We start from the raw sequence: 14304 nt of genomic DNA, 5'->3' as shown, positions 1-14304 counted from the left end.
GATGAAGGCGGTCCTTTCGCGATTTCTCTCGTCGACTTCTATTTGCCAGTAGCCAGACTTGAAATCCAACGACGAGAAATATTTAGCGTTACGGAGCCGATCCAATGCGTCATCTATTGGTGATCGTGTTCAGTCGACGGTATTCGACGCAGGAACGTAGGCTTCCGTCCTTTTCCTTCACTAAGACAACAGATGATGCCCACGAGCTTTTAGATGGCTCGATGATGTCGCGCTGCATTTCGTCGATTTGTTGTCTTATAGCTTGACGTTCTCACGTCGAAACTCGGTAAGGGCTCTGGCGGAGTGGTCGAGAGCACTGTTCGGTTATTATGCGATGCTTTGCGACTGGTGTTTGTCGAATCCTCGATGACGTCGAAAAGCAGTCTTTGTATCGTCGAAGCAGACTTCTGAGCTGTTGCTGCTTGGTCTGGTTCGGGAACTACGGTCGTCGGGGTAGATAAACGCATTGCTGGTTTCCCGAATTTCCTCGATGTATGCGATCGTCATGCCCTTGTTTATGTGCTTGAACTCCGGCCTGAAGTTTGTCAGCAACACTTTCGTTTTTCCTCTTTGCTGTCGAGCGATCCCTCTCGCGACACAAGTGTCACGGTCGAGTAGTAGGCGTTGGTCACCCTCGATGATGCCTTCTAAGTCTGCAGGTGTTTTCGTGCCGACGGAAATTACAGTGCTGGAGTGGGGCGGGATGCTGACGTGATCTTCGAGCACAGTCAATGCGAGGTGACTGCTACAGCTCCCCGGCGGTATTGCTTGATCTTCCGACATTGTTATCGACTTCGACTTCAGGTCGATGATATCGCCGTGTTGGTTTAGGAAGTCCATGCCGAGAATGACGTCTCGTGAACACTGTTGGAGGATAACGAAGGTGGCAGATAGGTCCGGCCTTGAACTGTAATTCTTGCTCTGCAGATTCCAGTCGGCGTTAAGTGTCCTCCAGCGGTGCGAATTTGAGGTCCTTGCCATGCAGTCTTAACCTTCTTCAACTGGGCGGCGATGGGTCCACTTATGACGGAGTAGTCGGCTCCTGTATCCACTAAGGCGGTGACTGCGCGGCTATAGAGAAGCACGTCGAGATCGGTGGTTCTTTATCTTGCGTTGCAGTTAGGTCTTGGCGTCGGATCACGGCTGCGTCATGTTGAACTGAAGCTGCAACGTCGCGTCGTCAAGTCGTCTTTCGTCGGTGTATTCTTCACTTTATGGCTTCGTCGAGATCGTCTTTTCGGCTTCTTCGTCGGCGGCGGAGGATCTTCGTCAGTTCGACGAACAGCAACCGCACCTCTATCGGTTGTTGCCTTTAGTTTTACGGGTATGGGCTGGCGGACCGGCCCCGGCTGGGCCACTGTATGGACGGCGCTGTGGCGACAGGTAGCGGCCTGGGGACGGCGAACGGGACGGTCGTCGAGGACTCCACTGTGTGGCAGAGGGAAAGTCGGTGATGTCACGTGGGCGTTCGCCTTGCTGTGGGCGCGGTGCGTTGATGGCGAACCCTCACGGTCGGTCCCATCTCGCCGTAAGGGCATCGGCGGTAGATGTGCGCGGCTTCTCCGCAGTGATAGCAAAGCGAACGGTGGTCGGGGGCGCGCCAAACGTCGGTCTTCCTTGGAATGCTGCCTGGGGTGACGGGTTGGCGTGTTCGCGGCGGAGGTGATGGTGGATGACGGAACTGTGCCGTCACTGGGCCCTGCCGTGGGCGCAGAGGGGGAGCGTGACGGCGGGCTACAGCAGCGCATGTCATCGCTTGCGGTTGAGGCTGTGATGATTCAGGGGCTACTCCAAGTTGTTGTTGGAGCTCCTCACGTACGACGCTGGCAATCGAAACCACTTGAGGCTGTGATGACGGAAACAGCTTCTGTAGCTCCTCCCGCACGATCACTCGGAGAGTCTCGCGCAGGTCGTCGATGGGCAGTGACTGAACTCCGGCGTAGTTTGTCGAGTTCGTTCGGTGGTTGAATTCCCGGTTCCGCATTTCCAGTGTCTTCTCGATGCTGGTGGCCTCGCGAAGGAACTCGTCGATGGTGTTCGGTGGGCTTCGTACCATACCAGCAAAAAGTTCCCCCTTTACAGCAGTAGTCAGTAGTTGGCGGATTTTCTTCTCCTCGGACATTTCCGGGTCGGCGTGCCGAAATGGGCGGCTCATTTCTTCTGTAAAGATGGCAACATTCTCATTTGGTAGCTGCACTGGGGCTTCCAATAGAACCTCGGCCTTTCTTTCAGGACGATGCTCCGGAAAGGCCGTAGGACGTTACTTGGGAGCAGCTCTCGCGTCGTAAGGGTCGACTCCCGGTTCTCTAACCAGGTCTTCGCGGCATCTTCCAAGGAGAAGTACACGTGGCGCAGCTTGTCCTCAGAGGTCCAGTTGTTGAAGACCGAGATCCTTTCGAAAGTCTCCAGCCAGGTTTCTGGATCCTCCGACGAAGCTCCACGGAAGGTGGGTGGCTCTCTAGGTTGCTGAAGCACGATGGGGGACGCTGGTGCTACGATTGTGCAGCCAGGGGCCAGTCCCCTGATCCTGCGGCTGGCCCGATGCACGATAGCTTCGACTGGCACTGTATTCGTAGTGATGATACTTGGAGGGGTTTGTAACATGCGTGAGGGCTACCCCGCACCTCCAGCAGTTTGTGCCGAGCCTTCAGAAGTGTTCTGGGGGTTTAAGGAGGTATGGTAGGGTAAATGGTACGTGTTAGTTTTAACGTAATATTTTATAAACGGCTGCAGATATTCTAGCAGGGAAGAAGTTTGGGCGCGATGGTGGGATACATTCAGACTGGGATACATAGAGCAAAAAATGACACAGGGACAAGCAGAACACAGGACGAGCGCTACAAAAAGTTTTTCGCATCAAATTTTACGCGCTTACAAAAATGCTCTTGGGTACAACATGAGAGTTTGTTTGTGTCTAGATGGTTTGCCTTTCCAGTAGCCCATTCCCAAAATTTCAGGTGTGTTTAATTATCTGATGTACCTTTTCTCTGCAATAACGCAAAGGAATGTAGTGATATTGCACAGTGTTATTCTAAATACCAATAGGTTACATCTTAACTAAAGAGATAACATATCCACTTCGGATTTCACACTGAAAAAGAATATGTCTCCTTGCACAAGGCCCCAAGGCGAGTTTCTTGCGGTGTAAATTTTTCCAGTGTTATCATTCATATCATCAGATATTTTTTTAGGTCAGAATATTTATGACTGGTTGTAGTACATGTGAACAAAAATTCGCTGGAATGGGATGAATACTTTCTGAGGAAAGGTACATTGAATTTGACAAATTAATAAAAAATGCAATTTGAGAAAAATGAAGTTTTATGTTCGTATACTGCTTGTGGATGCTCAAAATGCCTCGGGAGAATATATTTCACTGCTGACTTTCTTGCAGGTGTCTCCAAAACCCTTCTTAGTGTTCCTCCTTATTCGTCGTCCTTTTTTACTCTCAAAAGAGTCATAGAATTGTGCCCTGTCAACATGCTCTTTGTCCATCCTGTCGAGGGCAATATTACAAAAAAGACCTGGAACAATTCCAGGGGCCTCCAGAACAGCTTTGCGTGCAGAATTACCGTCATTTTAGTAGGCTACCGCATTGTTAGTTGTTGTCTTAAATGTGTAAGCACTGACAAAGTTTTCTTAGGGCAGCGCCACCAGATGAGTTAGTTGAGCGACTCATTGGTTTTCTGTGTTCGTCCATGAATACATTGGCTCAGAAAACTGATTACCTTTGAAAGTTCTCTTTCTGCTCCATTTGCTGGACGACCGTGCCATATTCTGGGCAAGCAATGCGTTTGAAACTCGGAACAGAGCCGACCGCGACCACGTAAGCAAAATCAATAGTTTGACGTAATATACTTCTTTTCTACAAAGGACTATTACGGCAAACTCTTGCTTCGAGTTGTTAACAAATTCGACTTCGCTCTGCCATCTGCCAGCCGCCTGGTTAGCTCAGATGGTAGAGCGGCTGCCCCGGAAAGGCGGTGGTCCCGAGTTCGAGCCCCGGACAATAACGAAATTTTCATCAACTGCGATGCTTTCCGTACGAGGAAACCGTATGGGATTCCTTTGTGGCAATTGGTACGGTTGGGTGGATGTCTGATTTTCTTTTAATTATTATATGATGTTTAGTACAAATTACTTACTTACTACACACACACAAGCAAAAAGAAAGAAACACGCCATACCGAAAAAAACCGCGAACGACAACAATAAACAAACCGGCCTCCGCCCGCCATTTTTAAACGCCAGGGCGCGCGGCACACTTCGGCGTGGCAGTAAGCGTGGCAGTAAGAGGCGATCGGAGGATTGGTGGAAGTAGGGAAACGACAAAAAACGGAGGCGTACAAAAGCCGAAATAGGGGTTCAGAAAATTTGGTTGGGGTAGTTCATAGTGGTTTTTTTTTCTTTTCTCTTTTTTACTGTTTAACCTAGGTAGGACATTAGGCAGTATAATAGCCAACCCACCACCCCGTTCCAAAGGGGACGCTCATAACATCCATCCATTTAAGACATTTGAACCGCTTTGAGCGGGCTCTCAAGGTCGCGCTTCCGCATGTTTGTTCCTCATAGTGCAGTCGATTTTTCTGTGCCAAAATTGCAAATTCGATTTTAACCGCTGAGCAGCTCGCTCCTGGCCAACGCATCCGTCGGGGTTGGCTCGCGAGCAGGGAAGAAAACCACGATCTTTGTTCTTTTGGATTCGACCCACTACCGACACGTGGCAATACACGCACGCACACACGCACACGCACACGCACACATACATACATACATACATACATACATACATACATACATACATACATACATACATACATACATACATACATACATACATACATACATACATACATACATACATACATACATACATACATACATACATACATACATACATACATACATACATACATACATACATACATACATACATACATACATACATACATACATACATACATACATACATACATACATACATACATACATACATACATACATACATACATACATACATACATACATACATACATACATACATACATACATACATACATACATACATACATACATACATACATACATACATATAAAGGTCAGTCCAACGACCGAAAGTGCTTCTCAGCTTTCTAATACACTCGGCCAATTGCCAAATTCAGTCACACATACATGTATTGTTTGAAGATGCATTTTGCAGAATTAAATCAAGAAGTACAAACCCGCAGTCCTTGCGCGTTCTCCGTGCACAGTCTGGCCACGAGCCGCCACATGGGGTACAGGAAGACAATGGCCACGAGCCAGAATACACCACGCCTGTAAGGCTCAATGTCCTCCGGAAAGTCGGGCTTTGGGAATGCTTTCGCCGTAATCTGAAAATTCAGATTTCCACATGTTTGCAAACGCTAATTCAGTTAGTGACCAACCAAAGAATAATAAGAAAACGTTATGCTGCGCACAGCTATATTACAACCACTCAGCGCATTTTCGGGAAGCCAACATAGTGAGCGGCACTGGGTGAGACGGGAGTCGATTCTTGCACACACTGGCAGGGTCTTTCGTACGTGCACAATTCTGGTAAAATTGCAGCCGTCAATCGCCCCAAACTTATCACAAAACACACTTTCCGATCATAAAGCAACCTTGCTACAGCAAGCGAGCTGTCGTGCTCGCAACAGCAAGATTGTGTTTACGCCGTATCAACCACGTCGCAATTCTCCTGGTCATATCTGGGTGTGTTTCATTTTATTCCAAAAAGGGCTGTCGAACTTGTGGTCTACGAGTAAAGGCCGGGTCACGCTAGGCCGACATGATGCCTGTTTTTGTCTGCCGATATCTCGCAACAGCCGTCTCTGTAGTGTTGGCGCCTCTGTCACACTGCGCCGACGCCAACAGCAAGACCAAGAGACTGCAGACAGATCGTTTCGGTGGTGCCTCAAGGAGAGTCGGCTGCAGACATTCAGACACTGCGACGACAGGACGGCCCTGTGAACGCGTCGATGCAGCAGCCTTGAAATGTTTGCCGCTGATTTCTACGCTTTCTGTTCGATTCTTATTGCGATAACAGTCATCTGGACACTCAAAACGAATGTGACGTCGTCGTCACCGTTAAGTTCCGCATACATTCAGGTATATCTATACTATATGCTGTGCCATTCTATATGACATGCGCCATATGCGGGTTATATCGCCACGCCATTCTATGACTCATATCACGTTTTACATTCTTCACAAAATTATTCACCAAAATCTTGAGAATGGCAGCCCACAAACAAATGTCATAAAACAAGACACTGATGGCGCATGCCTGCTATCTTAATTCTCCTCAGAATTTAATATTGCAAGTGCGAAACAATAACAGAGCTCCAACCTGAATATGATATAAGTTTATTGGCGCGGCTGTGCGCTACCTCCGGGATCGGCCCAACAGAGAGGTTTGAAACATACACGATACGGAAAAGTGGTGATAAAGTCACTAAGAAATACGTTGGCTTTAATTAATAAACACAAATGAAATTGTTCGATGAAAGGATTGAAACTGAGGTCGCCTAATGCTATAGATCGTTTTTTACTTAGTCAGCTTACATTTACTTCTGTTCCTATACTGCCACTATAGCCACGAGTCTTACACTTCATGTAATATTCCAGCATGTTGCTATCGTATTCATTACTTCGCCTTAAACGGTAGACAATAATTTTTTATCTGTTTTATCAGTATCGTAGCCATCGTTCCTTGGCATAAGAAGCAAATAAATGTATCACAATAACAAGCCATAAAGAGGCCAAGCAAGAGTGATAGCACAACCTATTGGCAGCGCTCTAATTATACGTTAAAAAAAAGTGTGTGGGGGGGGGGGGGGGTGCTAACCGAGGGGCACAATATTTATTAGTCATATCATAAGAAGCCAACAAACACTGACACCGAGGACAACATAGGGGAAATTACTTGTGCTTAATAAATGAAATAAAGAAGCAATAAATTAATGGAAAGGAAAGTAATTGAATAAACAACTTGCCTATAAACAACCTATGTACCTATACATAGTCACATTTCGTTCATGAAAGCGCGGGTGAGTGTGACCTGCAGCCTTGGATCGAGAACAAGGTACCAATGTTAGCCGATAACGATAACGCTAGCTGCTATAGCATACTTACCACGACGCGTCGCCGCTTTCCACGTCTTGCGACGTGCGCACCGTAGAATTGAATTATGTGGTTTTGCGTGTCAAAACCACGATTTTATTGAGGCACGCCGTAGTGCGGGACTCTTGTTTAATTTTGATTACCAAGCGATCTTTAACGTGACCCCAATGCAGGAGACACGGGCGTTTTTGCATAACGCCCCGTTGAAATGCGACCACCGCGGCTGCGATTTGATCCCGCGACTTCGTGCTTAGCGCGCGCACGGTACGGTGAGAAGAGTGGTTCATTTCAAACTGCTATCACTTAAGTTGCACTATGAAGCAATTTCCTTCTTCCTAATTTCTTATGATTTAGCGGATCCAAAGGCGGGGCGGCGTTGTACTTCGCTGCGTATTCCGCGGCCGCACGCGCATTGCCTTGATCTGCAGAGCGTACCGACGGCTCGTAGCCGCATGGGCTCTCGGCGCCGAGTTTGCGTTGAAGCGATAGACAGCACGAAGGTCCCTTCGCTCGCTGCTGCTGCCGCGCTTCCTCGCGGCGCTATTAGTTCCCACGGGCGCGTTCCCCACCAGCCCCCGTATTGGCCGCCATTGTAGACAAGCCCCGGGTTTTGCATAAATGGTATCCGGGGGGATATGAACCCCTCCGCAACGGAGTTGAGCTTGGACAATTGAGGTGGCTTGGGCGGATACAGGCACCTGTTGAAAGTGGACAAAGACGGGACCTGATCTATCCGGAGCAAGCCTTGGCACGTGTTGAAACGTCGAATTCTGGACACGTACCAACTAGCGCCCCAGAGCGTTTTCTATGGAACGAGGGGGTTTTTCGTGAATTATTAATGCTACAGGTCGAATATTGAAAAAGTCAGGTGACAGACATGCTCAAAAAGACAATCCACACGAGCCAAATGCAGTGATCACGCTGTAGCAAGCTAAGTTTTGTTCACAGAGAAGTTGAAGATTCAGCAATGATTGCCTATGGAGACGACGAAAATTTGACTCTGTTTTCAAGACAAAAACGGTAGCTGTGATAAAACCACGGCTGCTATACCGCTTCAGCGTATGTAGTCCGGAGGCTCAGCTTTCGATTAATGCCTATCTCAATTCTCTATGGCGCAACACTGTTCTGAAAAGCGATTTTTGAAAGACATTCGTGCAAATTCACGTGGTACGTATAAAAGCGCTAGCGTATCACCGCGGAAGCGTTCGAAGCCGTGGCTGAGTGGTTTATTCGCTCGCATCCATCTTTCCGCGTTATGCTGGCAGCGGTTCGATCTCGTGGTGCGTGATTTCTTCTTTACGCCATATAGGACTGAGTTCGACAGTCTCCCACCAGATTGGAGAAACATGCCATTTGAAACAAAATAGCGCGTATTTTGACAAGGAGGGAGACGCGACACGGACAAGCGCTGTTCTGTTTAAAATGGCTTACCAGCTATAGCCCAAACGTCCGTTTTAACGAGACTGAAGATTTTTTTTTTCAGTAGTGCTCTTTAAATATTGTATTTTCTATTTTTACTTCTTAAAATGTACCAATGGGTAGCTTATTTATTAAGTCATCGCTCTTATTATCAGATTTTATTCCTTGGATAGCATAACAACAAGCATGTGCATGTCTTAGTGTTACCTTAAAAAAAGACACTGTCGTGCCTTGGAACATATACATACTCAGGAATTCTGGACATTGCACCATCACCATAATGTGGAACTTCACGGCAATGCACATGCGTAACTGAATGGGCAAAATCTTAGAAAAATAGATTTCAATATATCGGTCGAGTATCAACAAATTTCAACTGAGTGTGCGGAGAGGGGTAGTCCCTTGTAACAACATGTGCATTTACGGCACTTAGTCGGAACATTGCTGATGCATTAAAGCATGGTTTTGGTCGAGGATGAGCGGTTACGTCACACGACAGGAGGAAATGGCTTTGCACCCTCTCGGCAGAGGGCAGATGGGATTAAAGCGCCAAATTTACACCGTAAACCGATTTATTACAGCTGTAGTTTGAACGGTATAAGTGCAGAGCGAGTGCCATTCAGCCTTATTAGATTTGGGGTCGGGTTTGAAGGACGATCGGGGGAACTTGGGGCGACAGGACTAGGCGAGCAGGGTTTATTTACATATTACCATTTTGAACAAGAGATACATTTACACCGTATATGCGTGACTCCCAAATGGAGCCCGCAAGATGAATATACAGCACACAGCTTACGAGCACACAGCTCACGAGTACATTTCGAGCACAGAGCACGACGACGAGCACGCACTAGCAGCCGACAATCGCGGCTTATAAGCACTCCGCTTCACGTCATAGTTCGACGTCATTGAAGATGACCCGCCCTTTTGGAGGAGAAAGGCTCACATGCACATGCCGCACAGGTTTCAGTGCTCTCCGAAGGTAGACGACCTTTGCAGCGTAGTCGTCGTGGTATCCATTTTCCTGCGCCCCCGTAGGCAGGTGGTCACGCCCGACCCCAGTCGGCGTCTCTAAATTCCAGAGCGGACCTCGCACATTGTCTGTGTCTCGAAAAGCGCATGGGGCGGTTCCGCCAATTACCTCCCCTCGAGAACTCCCCTGAGCTGACCCCTCACCGCGTGGCTTCCGGTTATCCGCAGTTCTCTGAAGTGCGCCACCACCCCGCTTGGATCGAAACACGTGCAGCGGGCTGAAGTAACTTGCACTTTGTCACCCTGGCAGGCCATTCCTAACAGCTCCTGCGTGGCCTGGAAAATCTCGCCTGGCCAGTGCTGGCAACTGCGGGGCAGGAAGAGAATGGCTGGCGAGCAAGAAGACGGCTTTGCTCTCTGCAACCCCTGCGCACTTGGAATGCCTTCAACCATCTCTCACGACAACTGGCACAGAAGAGTCGATCCCGGCAACACAATACCACTCAGTGTGCAAACGCTCGGAATTAGCTGTTAACCCACCAGGCTTCCTATCAAAATTTCAATGCAAGCCACTCAACTGGGAACCCCAAATTTTGCCCCCAAAATTTTGTGCCGCCAAAGCGAGCGTTCACGTTCCCCTTGAGTTCGACCAAACCCGACCGTCGCGCTGCACAAGAGTAAAGGTTTACGCAGAACTGAACCGAAGGCTCTCAACCACCAATACCCGAACATAACTTAAGCAGCCTAGCTTCACGAACAGCCTGTTCTTACCCTATCGCAGTGACGTACTTATCGCACTTACTTGTGCCACTGAACAGTCTGGTCAACTCGACAGGCACGTAATTACAATCGCTCTAGCTTTGTGGTCCCTATTCCGAACGCGTACTTGCGTCATAGATAAAGTTTCATCACGCTTACTTCTATTTGTTCCTTTAATCCACACAGGACACGTTCCTTAAATAAACAACCAAACTTGCGTAACTTACGCAACACAGAGGAACCTTTAAACAAATGTGTCTTCCAATAACTAGCTCCACGCACGCATACTAGAGAAGTCAGGATATGGCTGCCCTCAACACACACGAGCAACCCAGTCAGAAACCTTCTGCTTCCTTCCGTCCGCACAGGACACGCGCTAATGGACCTAAGAGCTCTTCTCAGTGCAAATCACGCACTTACTGAAAACCTACGCGCTTAACCTAAGAAAATAAAAAACACTTATAAAAAAAGAAGGTTAACTAAAACACATGCGCGTTACCATAGGCCTCTCAACGATAACCTTGACCTTCAGGTTAATCACACACACAAAAAAAGAAGGCCTATATACTCATTAACCAACACTCGCGAGACTAAAGTTTTACCTAAACCTCATCTTTCAAATCTCGGAGCTTCTCAAACACAAACAAAGCTCATTGCTTACACATTGAAAGAAATCCCAGTCTCAGATCGCGAAAATTTCAAACGCTAAAAAAAAATCATCACGTTTCACTTCTACAGAAGCTCTCTTGGCCTCCCGTTCCAAATGTTTACGTCTCACTCATACTTTTGAGCCGTACTCGAGGTAGTCGCGGTTCAAAAGCTATTCTGGCTACCAAGGAACAACAAAAGGGCTGACACACAATCAGCTCCTTCAAGACGTTATAGTCTCCTGCCAATTTGCGTCCTGGCGCCACGCTTTCCTCACGAACTCGACTGACCGCGTCGCGACTCCTCGTCACCTCGTCTCGTCCTGCCACCTTGCGCTCCTTCGCACTACACACTGAATTTCGAAAAGAACGACGGAACGACGAGGAACTTAACTGCCCCGAGCCCTTTATTCGCGTCCGTGCAGAACATGTTTCTCGGTCTCTTTTTGACCTGTTGCTCGAACGTCTTTGATGCGTCAACATCGTCAACGACGACCGCATCTTTCTTTTCCTTGCACCCGGGCTTTTTGCGTCTTTCGCCGTCTTTGGCTGCGCTACATTAGCCACCGCATTCCGATCTTTAGCGCGCTTCTTACTGTGGCACTTTCTTTTTGAAGTCTCTTTCATGCCGTCCTCTGGCGCCTCGTGCTGGCCGGTACACAATTCGTCGGCCCGGATCGGTCTCTTACCCGCACAGTCTGAGTGATTAATAACTAAATCACCCCTCTCTTGCCTACCTAGACTGGCGGAGAGCTGCACCGATCCCTGAAGAATGCAGTTGTCTTCTCTTGAGCTACGCAGCTCGCAATCCTGAGAATTACCCTCAACTGCATCGCACAGCTGGCACTTCACTTCGGCACGCAGATCTGGCTCGACATGGGTGCTTGTGTCTATCGGGTCAGCAGTACTCTTTACTTCGCTGGCAACCTCGCTAACATTACAAGCGACGCACACGCGCGGTAACTGTGCCAATTTGTTCGCAGCTGGCCTAGCTGTCTCTACAGTCCTCTGTTGGCACAGCACCTCGTCGCTCTCACTCTGGCCTTTAACGGCCTCTGCTGCCACTAAGGCATCGTTAGCGGCTAACACTTCAAGTTTACTAATTAATGTGCTGCTAATCTCGCAGGTGCTACTACTTTCCTCGCCTTTCGACTGAAATCTGCTGTCTACTTCCCGTTTACGCTGCGTCCAGCCTACAGATTTCTCAAGCCGCTGTTGACTTCCTGCGTTTAACTGCTGCAAATTTTGTATCTGTTCCTTCACTGCTGCCATTTCCCTTTCAAGCTTTTGCCGTTTTTGTTCACGCTCTTGGCATTCTTGCCTAATTGCTTCTTGTTCCCGTTTTTTGTTTAGAATTCGTTTACTCATTTGTTCTATGAATTTTGAGTCATTCTTACTTTCTAGAATTGTCTTACGAATTTCTTCTTCCGTCAAGTCCTCCTCTACGTTTACCTCGATCTCTTCACACAACCACAACAGGTCAGCTCCCGTCAAACACATTAGGACCATGGTCGCTACCTTAAGCTTTGGCTCTGCTGTCACACAATACTTGCTGGGATACCCACGCAAATCAGAATACAAGTAAAAGATCCTAGCGAATCAAATCAACAAACACAGAGAAATTGAAGCCTGGTAAATCTTACAGCCAAAACCAAACGCTTACCCACTGAAGTAGCACCATATCACCAGTCCTTCTCCGCCATATCCAGTCAGTTGCAAGAGGTGACCAATCTCAAGTCGCCTCCAACTTGATCAGGATACCGGTCGGTCACCATGTGCCAACGTCCGTGAGCTGCCGTTGCTGTCTAGGCAGCAATCGTAGGCCAATCTCACTACTGTCAACCAGTTATTAGATTTGGTGGTTGTAGTTGTAGGGAGGACCTTGACTCTTCGTCGGGACTTAGGCGAGCAGGGTTTATTTACATTATTTTCATTTGAACATGGGATACATTTACACAGTCTAGCGAGACTCCCAAATGGAGCCCGCAAGACGAAGCATACAGCAAACGAGTGCATTGACGAGCTCAGAGCACAACGACGAGCACACTCTAGCAGCCGACAACAGCCGCTTATAACCACTCCGTTCGACGTCATCGCAGAAAGTCCTCGTGGTCGCCTTTGAGAGAAGAGGGTAGGAGTTTTACACGCACACATGCCACACAAGTTTCAGTGCTCTCTCCGAGGGCTGACTACCTTTGCAGCGCAGTCGTCGTGGTATCCATTGTCCTTCGTCCCCGTAGTCAGGTGGTCACGCCTGAACCCAGCCGGCGCCTCTACATTCCAAAGCTGCCGTAGCCCGCAGTTCTCCAAAGGAAGTTCACGGTTGGTTAGCGCTGTCCTCGCTGGTTCTCTGAAGGGCGCCACCACCCTGGATTGATCGACGCACCTGCAGCGGGCTGAAATAGCTGCAGGCCGATCCTAACAGCGGCCGGTCTCTCTCACTTCGGCGCTGTGTCTGACGAATGACGCATGCATCTGGCTCGTCATTCGCCGATTCGCCTGTCGCTAGGCAACGGAAGTAAGCTGCTAAGTTTAATTTCATTTACACGGAGATATATTTACTTTTGCCTGTAAAGAATAAAAAAATATGACGATTTCTGTTAATCTCACTTCACATACTTTTTTTTTTCGATGCTCGCGGCAGCAAATGGTCGGCGTTAATATTATAGCGTGACGTATTCCCTGTTGGCGCTTTTCGCCGAGTGTCCCCTCTTGTTATAGTTCTTTCTCTGTGAGGAGCCAGTGGAACCGCGTTGCAACAACAGAGGAGGAGCCGGTGTTGCATCAAATATATAGAAGGTGAGGCTCGGTGGGATTCGTCAGCAGATATGGGAAGTGAGTCGGAGAGGCTGAAAGAACCCAGGCTTCGTCGTCGGAACGAAACGGAGGCAGCGAACCAAGGAGACGGAGGAAGAACGAGCCGCACGCCTCGAGAAGCTTCGTAAGAACGAAGTGGCCAGGCGAGTGGATTCAGATGAGGATGGTTCGTCGTCTAGTTCGGCATCTCGTGCCAGGGCCGCGGATGAACGACAGAATGAAATCGGGAAGAGGCAACGAGCTGCGGGGACAGAAGAAGAACGTGCTCGGCATATCGAACAGAAACGGCCGAGGGATGCAGCTCGGAGAGCGGCGCGCCTAGCCGCCGATACAACGCAGTTGGAGGACGTGAAGGCTCGCCATGTGACGGACCATGTGATTTGGCTGGCTGAAAGTCCAAGTGCGACGCGCATGTTCCAAACGAACTTTACAGACAATCCGTTTGAATTTGCGTGTGACCTTTGCGAAAGACTTCGGCATATGCGAGATTTGAGTCCGGTGAGTAGCGCGATGCGTGAAACACTTGGTTTAGCCGTACCTGAGTGCG

The 14304-nt window shown here is 48.5% G+C and overlaps 1 protein-coding gene across 5 annotated transcripts in view; it reads right to left on the bottom strand.

The window, feature by feature from the left end:
* Window positions 1–14304, bottom strand: part of LOC135919920 (phospholipid-transporting ATPase ABCA3-like) — a 223301-nt gene that overhangs the window by 194061 nt on the left and 14936 nt on the right. For 3 of the 5 annotated variants that reach the window (XM_065453931.2, XM_065453932.2, XM_065453933.2), the window contains exon 4: window positions 5223–5372. The exons of 1 other annotated variant lie outside the window; for it this stretch is intronic. In XM_065453931.2, the coding sequence (XP_065310003.2) occupies window positions 5223–5372 (150 nt within the window). Of the gene's footprint in view, window positions 1–5222; window positions 5373–14304 lie in introns of those variants that run through there. One more of the 5 variants, XM_065453934.2, reaches the window with a different exon arrangement.

Source organism: Dermacentor albipictus, chromosome 3 (genome assembly GCF_038994185.2).
Source record: "Dermacentor albipictus isolate Rhodes 1998 colony chromosome 3, USDA_Dalb.pri_finalv2, whole genome shotgun sequence".
Classification (NCBI taxonomy): Eukaryota; Metazoa; Arthropoda; class Arachnida; order Ixodida; family Ixodidae; genus Dermacentor; species Dermacentor albipictus.
Note: the sequence above shows the minus strand (reverse complement) of the source record. Positions and strands in the feature narration are given on the sequence as shown.